General features: G+C 38.4%; 1 protein-coding gene across 1 annotated transcript; it reads right to left on the bottom strand.

Annotated features, from left to right (window-relative positions):
* Positions 1–3,994: 3,994 nt before the first annotated feature.
* Positions 3,995–11,204, bottom strand: LOC149177970 (uncharacterized). Its single transcript, XM_089421936.1, has 5 exons — positions 11,016–11,204; positions 9,203–9,415; positions 8,840–8,961; positions 8,090–8,294; positions 3,995–7,603 (listed from the first exon to the last, which is right to left on the bottom strand). Exons 1-5 carry the CDS (start codon positions 11,202–11,204, stop codon positions 3,995–3,997), a joined length of 4,338 nt encoding a protein of 1,445 aa, XP_089278062.1.
* Positions 11,205–12,704: the final 1,500 nt, after the last annotated feature.

The following is a 12,704-nucleotide window of genomic DNA, read 5'->3' as shown; positions in this document are numbered from 1 at the left end:
GAGGGATGCATGGTTGCTTCAAACATGACCAACATGTCACATGGCCTTTTGAAGAGACTTATTTGAAGACTTCAATGATAATGTTGATGGAAAACTGTATTTTGTAGATAAATTGAGTATTATACCCTCAATATTTGGAATCGTTAGGATTAAAATCACTAAGAGCGAAATTTAAAATTTTCATTGTTCTATCGAATTGAATGCCTCAAAATTCATATAATTGTTGTGAATTTTGATTCAGAGTAAGAAGAAAATTTGTGGAAGATTATGTTGTTGTCGTAAAGATATTTTTTACTTAAAAATTAGTTTCGTATAACTTGTCAATTTCCCATTAAATGAAATTCTTTGCCTTGCAAATTTTCACACATCTTAAGAGGTATGTGTGTATTCATGTAGCACAATTTTGTCTAAAATGTGTAGTTTTAATATATATGTGTGTGAGCATGATCTACACAAAGAGAAATAAGTAATGCATATTAAAAAAAGTAATTTATGCAAAATTATCTATATATATACATATATTCGAAGTTGGCAAAGTAATATTTAAATTGCGTTTTGGAGACGCGTGTTTTCAACTATTTAAACAAATTCAAAAACCAAGAGTACCCTTTTGAAGAGGACTCGTAAATGAAGATACTGGTATTTTTTGAAATTTTTTCGTAAGTGTATATTTTATGTTATTTCTTTTTTAGTCAGCCCCTTCAAAATTGTTTAAAAAAATTCAAGCATCATGTTTAAATGAAATTAGATGATAAATATCATATGAATTCAAAAATTTCAAACTCGTTTGCCATTGGATAGAGGATTCCTCCACGAATCCAACATGATCAACTCCGCCACTTAAGGAAAACTTTTTCCTTAAGTCTGTTAGGGTACAAAATGGTGTTTTAGGGAAATTTGCATAAGGGGAGCTAAAACCCTACTTTTTAGGACCTTAGTAACTCGATCAAGTGCTTAAAATGATCAATAACATGCTTTTGATATAAACTCAAATAACTTGATCAAGGATTTAAGAAACCCTTGATCAAGCCCTTAACATGGTTAAAAAGAGGCTCAAATGAGCTTATAACTCAATTGATTCATTACAAACACATCTAACTATCAACCGAACACCAAAAATATTGATGGGATTGATGAAAAAGGCTACAGACCTCTGAAGCCTGATGAACTTATATAGTGAAGGTACCCTGAGACATTCTAGCTATACATTTTTAATTCTAGCTCTTGGTTTGGTCCAATTTCTTCTACTTCATATGCGATAGGTCTCCAGATGGATCAACACTTTGGTGGTTTCAGTAAGCCTAAGGGGCTATGACTTTCCTCTACGACACTTGGTGGGCCACTAATGTATGTCAAGCCCTCTCTCTCTTTTGGTTCCTTTCCATGCCTAGATAGAAAGCTTGAGTAATGAGGGAGCAACATACTACCAAGAGAGAGGTCATTCCCTAGCTCAAACTCAAGTTAAATTTCAACTCATTATCTTACCCATCAACCAGTGTACGAAGAAACCACACAGGTGGAAAAGGAACTCTCTAATGAGCACTGCAATTTTGTAGACACGTGGTAGATTAGGTTTCTGATGCTCGTTATATTAAGGGGCAAGTACAATTAATACATGTATAGAGGATACATCTACTAACCCCTCAAGTTTCTCTTAGGAAGAGTGCTTTCAAATCGAAATGAGATCAAGGAAGACATCATATTTTCTGAACTAAATGACTTTTGATGGCAATGGACCATAGGCTTGTGAAAATTGAATGGAAAATCGTACTCCTCTTGATCATGATTGTTCTCTTGATAATAATAAGGATCCCATCCACAATGAAGCTATCAATTTAGACAAATAGGTTTCTATGTTTTTTTGTCTCTCTACTTTTAGTTCCCTGTTATGTATTTTTGTTTTAGTTCTCACGAGAACAAGAGATAGCCAAATAGCTAAATCTCCTAGTTTATTTCTAGAAACTAAAACCTCCATCTTTTCTTTTGATATTTTGAAACAATTAATATTCTATGTCTGATTTAGTTTCCTTATAACAGACCAACACAATTTTTTTTAGTTGCCTATATAAATTTATGAAAATACCAAAGACAAAAATTTACTCCACCAAAGAAATATAAATATATTTAAACATTAAAAAATATATTTTAAATAATAAAAAATAATAATCTTATAAAAAAACTATCATCCACTAAAAACTAAAATATAAAATCTGAAACAACTAAAATTTAATTTAATTAAAGTAAATATGATATATAATTATATATTTGTAATTTGTAATTTTAAGTATGACATGAAATTAAATTGTAAACTAAATTGGATCATGTACGAATGAATTTAACACAACGGCAAAATATGTGAATGAATTTATGTATGATTGTAATTTTTTTTTTTTTTGTAAGCAAAGGCGTGATTCTGCATTTCTATTACTGTAACATAGGAAACATATACATATGGGCCGGTCTCAACCCGCCCCGAAGGGAAACCGGGTTTCTTGACCACCTGAAATTCTTAACAGCCATCCAAAAATAAAATACCATCAGTCTTTCTACCCATGCTATATATCCATTTATCCAAAAATAGAGTACCAACAGTCTTTCTCCCCATGCTATATATCCATCTACTCTTCCTACAGTCAAACTAAGTATCATTTGAGTCATGCATAACAAGTATATCTAAATAAAACTGAAAGCAAAAAAACCTCTTTTCAGCTGCTCCATCTTCTGCTAAGTCCGTGTCTCCAGATTGGCTTCGTTCTCAGTCTTAACACCCATGCCACTAGCTTGAAGAAACTTCAGGATCTCATCCATCTTCCTATCTTGCATCATTAAGGTGACTTGAAGATTTTTCAGCTCCTTCTTCATGACAGGTATACCCTGAGCCAATTCTACCATTTCCATGGCTACCTGTTCAAGTGCTTTAGCTAATAATCTTTTCATGCCCCAATAGACATGCAAAGATTGTTTGTATAATGTCATCCTCCCTCTTGTATGTCCTGGATCAGGCAAATATGACTCCCAATCCTCCATTTCTGACCCTGAATGTTCCTGCATTGCTTCCTCTTCCAAATGTTCAATAATTCTTCGAATGTTTGGGTGAGTGTTTTGATGATAAGCCTCTTCTGCCTCCTGCAATTTCTTTTTCATATCTCTCTTACCTCGCTTCCTACCTCTGGCCTCACTAACCGTCTCTTCCTCAAACTCAGCTCTTGCAGTCCTGCCCCCTCTTCCTCCTCGCCCGCTCAGACTCCCTCTGCCCCGCTGGCTGACAAATTCCTTCTTCTGCCCGCGCATTCCCCGTCTCCTCCCCCGGCGGCCACCCACCTGTCGCTCCCTCGCTTCCTCATACTCCTCATCTTCTTCCCGGTCTTCATCCTCATTCCTCTGTCCCTTTCCCCGCCTATCTTTACTTTCTTGTCCACGCCGGGGTTCTTCGTCCACAAGATAGTCCCTTATGTCAAAATCCGTCTCTGAATCATCTGAAATATTAAGCATAATTTTCCTGATGGTCTCCTCTACCTGGTTCTTGCCTTTCGCCTCTCGACTGGCCTCCTTGCTCCTCGTCCAGCGCCCTACATCCCTATCCTGACCCTCCGCCATTTCCTCGTCCCCCGTTAGCACCGAAAACCTCTCACTGCTCTTCCCCGCCCTACAGTTCCCAATTAATCCCCAACTCCGATTCATTCGCATGCATGCAAAGCTGAATGCATTGCCAATCGGCCACCTTGGTTTCCTATAGCTTCGTTGCAACCCAAATTCGTCATTACTCCGCAATCCATTTGTGTTTTCATAATTGGATTCAATCGCCATCACTCTGACAGGGTGTCCTCTCGTCCTCGGTTCCCAGTCCCATTTCCTTCTTGGAATGATCAATGGGGCCTTGGGTTTATTACTCCAACCGCTCTGAGTATTAATACCATACGCGCGAACCTGCAAACTCTCTCCTCCATCATGAGCTATGGTACGTGTATCCCTCCTTGTCATAATCCGTAGGTGGTTATGTATTCCCCGCTAGCACATTCGCATCATGTAAATCCCGGTTTAATATATCGTTTAACTCTGTCCACCGCGGATCGTCTTTTACCGACCTCCAACTACTATCGATCCGCCTATCCACGCCTCCACTTCCCCAATTCGCCATAAGGTCCGCTGCCCTGTTTCCATCTCGTAATACATGGTTAATAATCGTGTATTCAATCCCCCGCAGCAATCCTTCAATGTCTTGTATTATTCCTGCGGTCCTCCAGCTTCTTGCAACATGGTCCCAGCACTTGCCATCCCTTAGTTTTCTCAACATGTCTACCACAATCCTGGAGTCTCCGACAATTTCCAGATTCAAATATCTATTTCTAACCGCGATACGCAGTCCCTGGTAAACAGCCCACAGCTCCGCCTCATTATTCGTCATGTCTCCCCCAAAATCAGCATATATCCATCTTGTAGACCCACTACTATCCCTAAAAATGCCTCCCAGACCTGCTTGTCCGGGGTTACCTTTCGATGCCCCATCAAAACTTAATTTAATCCTTCCTTCTCCAGGCAAACTAAAATGATTGGGACTCTGCACTCCACCTAGGGGTCGTTTCCTTGTATTCGGGTAGATCATTGTTATATCCAAATTAAGTTTCGATACTATTTGCTGCTCTTCCGGATTCAACTTCCAGTCCTGTTCATCCCAAACTTCAGATAACACTGTTTCCTTGATTGACCTACATACTGCCTCCCAAATGCTCGATTCCTGACTCCTTTTATCTTGAAAAATTCTGCGATTACGCTCTTTCCAAGTTTCCCAAACTGTAAACCCCACTGCCAGAGTCCATATCCTTCTTACCACCTTACTTTGGAAATTCCCTTTTCCCCATTGAAGCAAAGTATTCCTATGATTCTCCGGATCCCTGTTTGTTTTACCAAATAATATCCTGATCTCCTCCCACAACCCTCGAATAAATAGGCATTTGTTCATTATATGCTCCTGAGTCTCAGTTTCCTTATTACAAAGATAACATTTTGATGGCCCATTCATACCTCTCTTCTGAATATTATCCCACGTCAGTATCCTCCCTCTACACACCAGCCAAACAAAATACGTTACTTTTGGCCACCACTTACTTTGCCAAATCCTTTTCCATTCCACTGGATCCTCCTCTCTTTCCTCCCTTGTTGCCCAATAATATGCTTCTTTGACTGTAAACAGACCCTTCATCGCCTTCCCCCATCTAAGAATATCCTTACCATCTCTAATTTTAATTTTTCTGGAATCTAATTCCTTAATATACAGCTGGCCAACCTCTTGACTTATAGTGTCATCGAAATCTTCTGGTCTTTTCCAAACTCTCCATAAGTCATTCTCTGCTCCATCCTTCCAATAATCCCTGACATACTGCAGTCCTGCTCTTTGCGCCCCTTGTTGGACTATATGCAGATTGGGGATACGATTCATGTGATCCCGCTGTTGCCATCCTTCCTCCCAAAACCATGCTACTCTTCCATCTCGGATTTCCCAGAAGGCAAGGTTCCTAACAAGCTCCCGATTAGTACTAGCTAGCTCCCACATTGGTGACCCCCTTGGAACTTCATCAATTCGTAAACGCCCTTCAATGGAATCAGGCATTCCATATTTCCTATTCCATATATTTTTCCATACATCTATACCCCCCTGTACCCAGCGCCACCATAACTTCGCCCCTAAAACCTTATTGACAATTTCAGGATCCCGTACACCCAATCCCCCTTCCTCTTTCCGTTTTATTACATTCTTCCAGGAGACCAAAGTCCATTTCTTCTGCTGTTTAGGGCCCCCCCAAAGAAATTTACCCATTATTTCTCTCATTTTAGAAAAGATCCCTTTTGGAGCTGCCATAAGTGATAAGGAGTATATGGGAATAGCTGATAAAACCGATTTCAACAGAACAATTTTACTGGCTATATTCAATAGTCTAAACGACCAGTTAGCTAGTCGTTTTCTTAACTTTTCCAATAGATTCTGCCAATTTTTGATACGATTAGGGTTCATATCTAGTTGAATGCCCAGATACTTTGTGGGTAATACTCCCTGCCTGAAACCTAGGACTCGGGTTAAATGTATTTTAACAACCTCAGGTGAATTGAAAATAAATGTACAGGACTTATCGTTATTGATCTCCATACCTGATGCGCTCCCAAAGAGTTCAAGAACCCTCTTAAAACTTCGGACCTCCCTCAACGAAGCTTCACCGAATAGCATCAGATCATCAACAAACTGTTGATGTGTGATAATCAAATTGTTTCCCCATAACCTAATTCCTTTTATTCGCCCCTCGCTGACTTCTTTTTTAATGATTCGGCTCAATCCTTCCATAGCCAAAATAAATAAAAATGGTGAGATTGGGTCCCCCTGTCGAATACCCCTGGTGGCCTTGAATATATCTGTAGGAATACCATTCACCAAGATTGAAAAATTAGGTGTAGATATCATGCTGACAATCCACGCTATCCATCTGTTCTCAAAACCAAAAGCACGCAAAACCTCTCTAAGATATTCCCAACTCAGCCGATCGTATGCCTTAGATAAATCCAATTTCATTAACATCCCTTTCTGCTTTCTTCTCTTCAACGAATGAATAACCTCCTGAGAGACCACAATGCCATCCAATATTTGCCGGCCTTCCACAAAGCCAGTTTGTTCAGGTGCTATTAGATTGGATAATAGAGGTTTCAGCCGCTTTACTATAAGTGTGGAGATGATCTTATAAATAACATTACACAGTGCTATGGGTCGAAATCCCTGTGGTTCCTCCGATGTATTACTTTTAGGAATCAAAGTCAAAAAAGTCGAGTTGATCCCAGGCCATATCCGCTGTCTCAGACGTGATTCTTCCACTGCCTCCAATATCTCATTCCCCAGAAAATGCCAACTAGCCTGAAAGAATTCCACTGTATACCCATCCGGCCCTGGGGCTTTATTTGTACTCATACCCATCACAACTTCACTCAATTCTTCCATGGTTATTGCCCTCATTAATGATTTATTTTGTTCCTCAGTTACTATTCGTGGAATCTCACTGCAAATCTTATTAATAGCTTCTCCTCGGGTCCTTTGGTTTTCTGTTAATATCCCTTTAAAATAATCTACCAAAGTTTTCTCTATATCCTTCTGTTCAATTACTCTTTCCCCCTCAGCATTTTTGATTGAGAAAATTCTGTTTCGTTGCCTGCGTTGGATCATGGCCTGATGAAAGAATTTAGTATTCCTTTCTCCTTCCCTGAGCCATCTTATCCGTGATTTTTGCCTCCACAATATCTCCTCCTGCTTTCTTCTCTCTTCTAACTGGCTTATAAGTCTGCCTTCCTCCCTACTTTTTTCTTCATCCCTACCTTCTATGATAATCTTTTGTTGGAGGTCCTCCATCTCACCTTCTAATTTCAATTTTGCTTCAAAGATATTCCCGAATTCTTTCCTATTCCACTCTTTTATTGTCTTTTTAAGTTCTTTGAGCTTCAACTGTACCGTATGCATCTTTCCATTGCCCCTGCAGTCACTCCGACTCCACCAGTCCTCTACTTTCTTTATGAATTGTGGATCTCTAAGCCAAAAGGATTCAAAACGAAAAGGCTTCCTCCCTTTCACCTGCTTAATATCGATATCCAATCTTATGGGCCAGTGATCAGACCCAAGACAGGGGAGAATTTTTGCTTCAATAAATACATCCCGGTTCAAAATTTGCTCTGACAATAAAAATCTATCAAGCCTCGAGGCAATTTGATTCTGCCCCCCTCTGCGATTGTTCCAGGTAAAAATCCCATTTGTTGTATGGATGTCAACCAGCCTCAGGTCTCGAATCATATCATTTAAGTCTTCCATAGTCTGATCCTCCCTCCTTACTCCCCCTCGCTTTTCTCCTAAATTCCTTATGATGTTAAAATCCCCTCCAACTATCCATGGGATATACGGGATAAAACTTCTCATGGTATATATATTTCTCAAAAAATCGTGCCTTTCTCTATAATTATGGGGTCCATATACACCTGTAAATAAGATTCTTTCTCCCATCCCCACTAATCGAAATACACCTGAAAGGATTCTAGGTAAGCTAAACCAATGATCAAAAATTACCTCTTCCGGGTTCCACAAAATAGCTAGACCCCCTGCTGTTGCTACTGCATCCAAGGCCATAACCTCATATCCAATTTTCAAATTGTTTATCAATGCTTCCAACTGCTGACTCTCCATTTTTGTTTCCTGAATGACCACAATGTTTGGCTTCTCTCTCCGTATTCTGTCCTGCAAATACCTCTGTTTCCCTTTACTATTTAACCCCCTAATATTCCAACTTAACACAATCATTTATAACTTTTTAGGTGTTTGTAAAAATACCTCAGACAGAGGTATTACCCTTCCTGAATTCACAAGAGTCTCCCCCACTGCTTGAATTGATTCGTTTAATGTTCGTCTCCCTTTTTATTGTAAAATTGAATGGTAAAGTAAATTAAATTATATAATACAAATTTGGATAGTAGAGTTGACCCTTTTTGTTTTTAATTTTGAACTGCGTATTGTATATTTTCTTTATCAAATCCGAGAAAATGTCACGCTGTGATCCCAGACCATCAATGCCATAATTGTACACGAATAGATAGGATTGCATCCTTTTCTACAGGGTTCTCGAAAGCTTATGATTTATTAAGTAAATTCATTTTTTAAATGCTTATTTTCTTATGCACATTTGTTTTCATATTCAGTGAAACATATCTCGACAATGTACATAGTTTATTAGTCCCTGCCATCTGGCAATGGGCAGGGACTATAGTAATCGGAAAGCCTTGCTTTAGCATTAGTTCAACTCTGTTATACGGTGATTATTACAAAGTTCTCAATCGCGCTGTGCCGGGATAACCAAAGTCTTCGAAGTTATTCTGCTTTGCCATCTTATTTGGCCTCTTCCCGAGGCGGAAGAGGCTGGAGCATAGCCTATTTTGCTTTAGGCCCTGTTCATTATTACTAACCGTCAACGGTTTCATGTTAATGTTGACATTAGTTTGTATTATCGGCACAATCGTTTGCAGGTTAGGCTAAAAACATGGTTATATCATATTTGCGCTTCACATTCAGAAATTTAAAAATTTAGCTTACAAGTAATGCTAGCATTAAATCAAAAAATCAAATGTCAATCATAGTATATCTCTTTAGTATACTAGAGAACAAGCATCTCGCTGTCTCTTCATGTACAACTGCCATGGCTTCGTCGACAACGGCTATGGTTTCGACAACTGCTATGGCTTTTTCCAAGTGTCTTGATCCATTGAAGTTCTGACCTTTAGAAAACGAAGCATGCAATTGCAGGAGTGGGAGCAACGGAGGAGTGGCAGAAATGCAGAGAGCGTTGGTTCCTATACCACGTTGTTTTGGAGAATGAAGTTGTGTCGCTCCTTTCATTTGCACCTGCACCACAGAACACAAGGGATAAAACTTATGCACCACAGAAGACAAGGTATAAAACTTATCGGTATCGTTGAATTTCACCAGGTTCATAGAATTAATTTTTCCCCACAGAAAATCTGGGATGAATAGAATGAGTGTTCTTTGCATAAAATTCAAAAATGATACGACTTTGTTTATCATGCTATGAAGTTACTAGAATTCGTTTATCATGCAGTCACAACATTCGTTTCATAAAAATGACAGAGGTGGCACGCGGTATCCTTCCACATATCAGGCGACAAAGCATATTTCTTAGGCTACAGCTTCTACGGAGCTCAGGACACGCGACAGGATTTTCCTGCGTGCACAGTACAGTGACTGGCATAGGACCACTTTACCTGGGTCGCGCCATGGGACAATACTCGCGTATTGTCTATGCTTATTCCTACTTCGACGACATAATTGCAGGGTGGGACGACTGGGAGCAAACCAGTAAAGAAGGGTGCGTATGAATTAGACAAGTATTTACGTTTTTTTAGTGATTACCGACTCACATACATGATAAACACCTAATCTAATTCATACATCTAATGGTTTGTTTAGTTAATTCATCTGGTTTTGATGATAAATTATACTACTTGGTTTATAAATGTTCGCAGAAATTTTATTTTTTTCAAAGTTGTGAATTTATTAATATATTCAAAATATATTTTAAATAATAAAAAATTATATTTACAGATTTTCATTAAAAAATTATTTTATCTATTAGTTATATTAAGCGGCCAATAATTATTGTATTGGGTAATTGCAGAACTGTAGCTCTATTAAATTCTTAATTTTACTGGGTGAAAGAGTTGTATCCTCTATTTTTCATGTGAATGTAATTTTTTGTGTTTTGAAATCATAATTTGAAGTATATTTTGACGTGATGCCCAATTTATTTTTACCGCACAACCATTATATCTCATTATATTTTTGTTCTTCTCTCATGTGTGTAAATTTGTTTGAGTTTTAACTCTCTGTTAGTACTGCAAGTCACAATGTGAATTAATCTCTGCGACTCTTATGTGAAAGAAATTCGTCGGCCTCGACTTTCAATTTACATCGATTCAAACTTTGCTTTTTAGAACAAAAAATGTGAATTTTCTGTAATATCAAGGAATTTCTCTATTTAAGTGAGTCCACACCCGCATAATTTTATTTCAGACAGGATGTAAAAGCATAAACTCTGTAATTTATCAGGAATAAATATAAGTCTAATATATTTCATTGTTTATATTAGGATATTATAATATATTGTATTTTTTTTAAGTTTTTGCTGATCCTCGATGAATTAAACTTGTTAATTTGAAACAGGTGAATTAAAAATTTCTGTCGCAGCTTGGTATGGGGTAAGAGGAACCATTTAAGGCAGAAGCAAGAGCAAGGGAAGCATACAAGTAAACAACAAAGGCTAAAGCAACTTTATTCGCAGGGTTGATTTATAAGCTATCGTTTCATCCGTTTACCCCTATGCGAAGCAAGCAACAAAAGAAGACAGAAGAAATTTAAACAAGGACCAGATTTTTTCTCTATTTCGTTCATGCTACTTACTATTTTTCTAGACGATGCAAGGCCAAACTGGATGCCTGTCAAAGTCGACTGCGGGAACCGAGCAACTTCTTCCAAGCAAGAAACAAAGTAAACTTCCCGGCTGGTCTTTCCTTTTGCAGGGACCAGTGCTGCTCATTTCCCTCCTCTGCTGCCGAATGACATCTATGGGGAACTCGTGCACAGCTTTTACTGCGCAGCGGAACCCAGTGTTGAGCATCCTAATCCTATTTATATTCCATACCAATCAGATCGGCGCAGTGGAGCGCCGAGCGCTGAGCTCGGTTGCTACATCGAAAGCCTGCGTGAACTCCGAAACAGAAAGGCAACTTTGCATATATTATCAAACGCGAAACGCTGCAGAATGTCCTGAAAATCCAATCCTCTGCCCGTCTGGCTGGCCTCATCAAGAATTGGCAGGAGTCGATCCGTGACCTCTTCGACGACTCGCAAAACAAATTCCCCCAGAGAGCGAGTGTTGAACTCGTAGCTGGTAACCTTGCGCTGCAATTTCCACGCATTCTCGTCGGAATTAACGATCCCCTTCCCCAACAGATCGTGCAGGATGGCCGTAAAGGGCTTCCCCTTTAGATAATTGTTGAATTGGGTCTTCAGTATATACTTAATATTCTCAGGATTCGCCGTCACAACAGTCCGAACAGTGCCTAGTTGCTCGAGCAGAATGGTCTACGTGGGGAATTCTGCGAACATTTCTGCGTACCATTGAAGAAAGCGGCCTAACCCGTGACTAGATATGATATCGGGCCGAAAACAAGCCTGGGACAAGACAGAATTCTACAGAAAACGTAAACCATGAGTACCAGCGGCAGCAACACCCCAAGCGACAGATTAACAATAGTGCTACGTGTCAGTTAGCATACTATTTGGCCTCCCCTAAACATCGCAGTGTGTCATTTGGGCAGAGATGGAGGGTGACGGAAACCGTTGAGAGCTAAATCTTTGTGAATAATGGCATGTTTGGACTTTAGGGTTGTAGTTCTTTTTGGTACAAAACATAGGCAACACCCTTGGTTAATTAGGAATTATTTTCCATAATTTTTAGGATTTAAAAAAATAACGATAAATTGATTTTAGAAATTATTTTCAATAACTTGTACGATTAAAAGCATAATGATAATGATAATTTGTATTATATAATAGGTAGATTAAAATTTGGTTTTATGCTTGAGATTGAGGTTAATGTTATTTATTAAGATGTTACTTTTACATATATAATTTAGATTGGAATTTCAATTATAATTAGTACAAAATATTGATTTACTTTTTAATGCGCTCTTGCTTTAAAACATTTATCTACTTTTGATTATACCTTTACTGAGTGTCCAAATGACATTGGAATCACTGAGATTGAGGTTAATGTTATTTATTAAGATGTTACTTTTACATATATATAATTTAGGTTGGAATTTCAATTATAAAATATTGATTTGCTTGTTAATGCGCTTTTGCTTTAAAACACTATCTACTTTTGATTATACCTTTACTCTGTGTCCAAATGACATTGGAAGTAGACTGTTTTTTTTTCTTTTAATCGTACTGCTACTTCCTTAGCATCGAAAAGATTTTGGAAGTTGAACCCAACGTTCAGGAAATTGTACTTCATATTGTATCTTATTTAATCAAATAAGAATTCATGCTTGTTCTTTTATTTTGGTTTGCACATTTCAACGATGGCATCAAAGCCAGTCTTATTAGAAAC

Source organism: Pinus tabuliformis, chromosome 4_1 (genome assembly GCF_031772625.1).
Source record: "Pinus tabuliformis cultivar Carrire ecotype Pingquan chromosome 4_1, CPIR1, whole genome shotgun sequence".
Classification (NCBI taxonomy): Eukaryota; Viridiplantae; Streptophyta; class Pinopsida; order Pinales; family Pinaceae; genus Pinus; species Pinus tabuliformis.
Note: the sequence above shows the minus strand (reverse complement) of the source record. Positions and strands in the feature narration are given on the sequence as shown.

Bases quoted from the DNA above. Each gene is read 5' to 3' on its own strand.
- LOC149177970 (XM_089421936.1), bottom strand. From the start codon at position 11,204: ATGCTCAACACTGGGTTCCGCTGCGCAGTAAAAGCTGTGCACGAGTTC. The intron at 8,962-9,202 runs GTACATGAAGAG...AATAATGAACAG, and splicing joins TCGACGAAGCCATGGCAGTT to GGCCTAAAGCAAAATAGGCT. The intron at 8,295-8,839 runs GTAATAATCACC...TTGGAATATTAG, and splicing joins ACAGCGCGATTGAGAACTTT to GGGGTTAAATAGTAAAGGGA.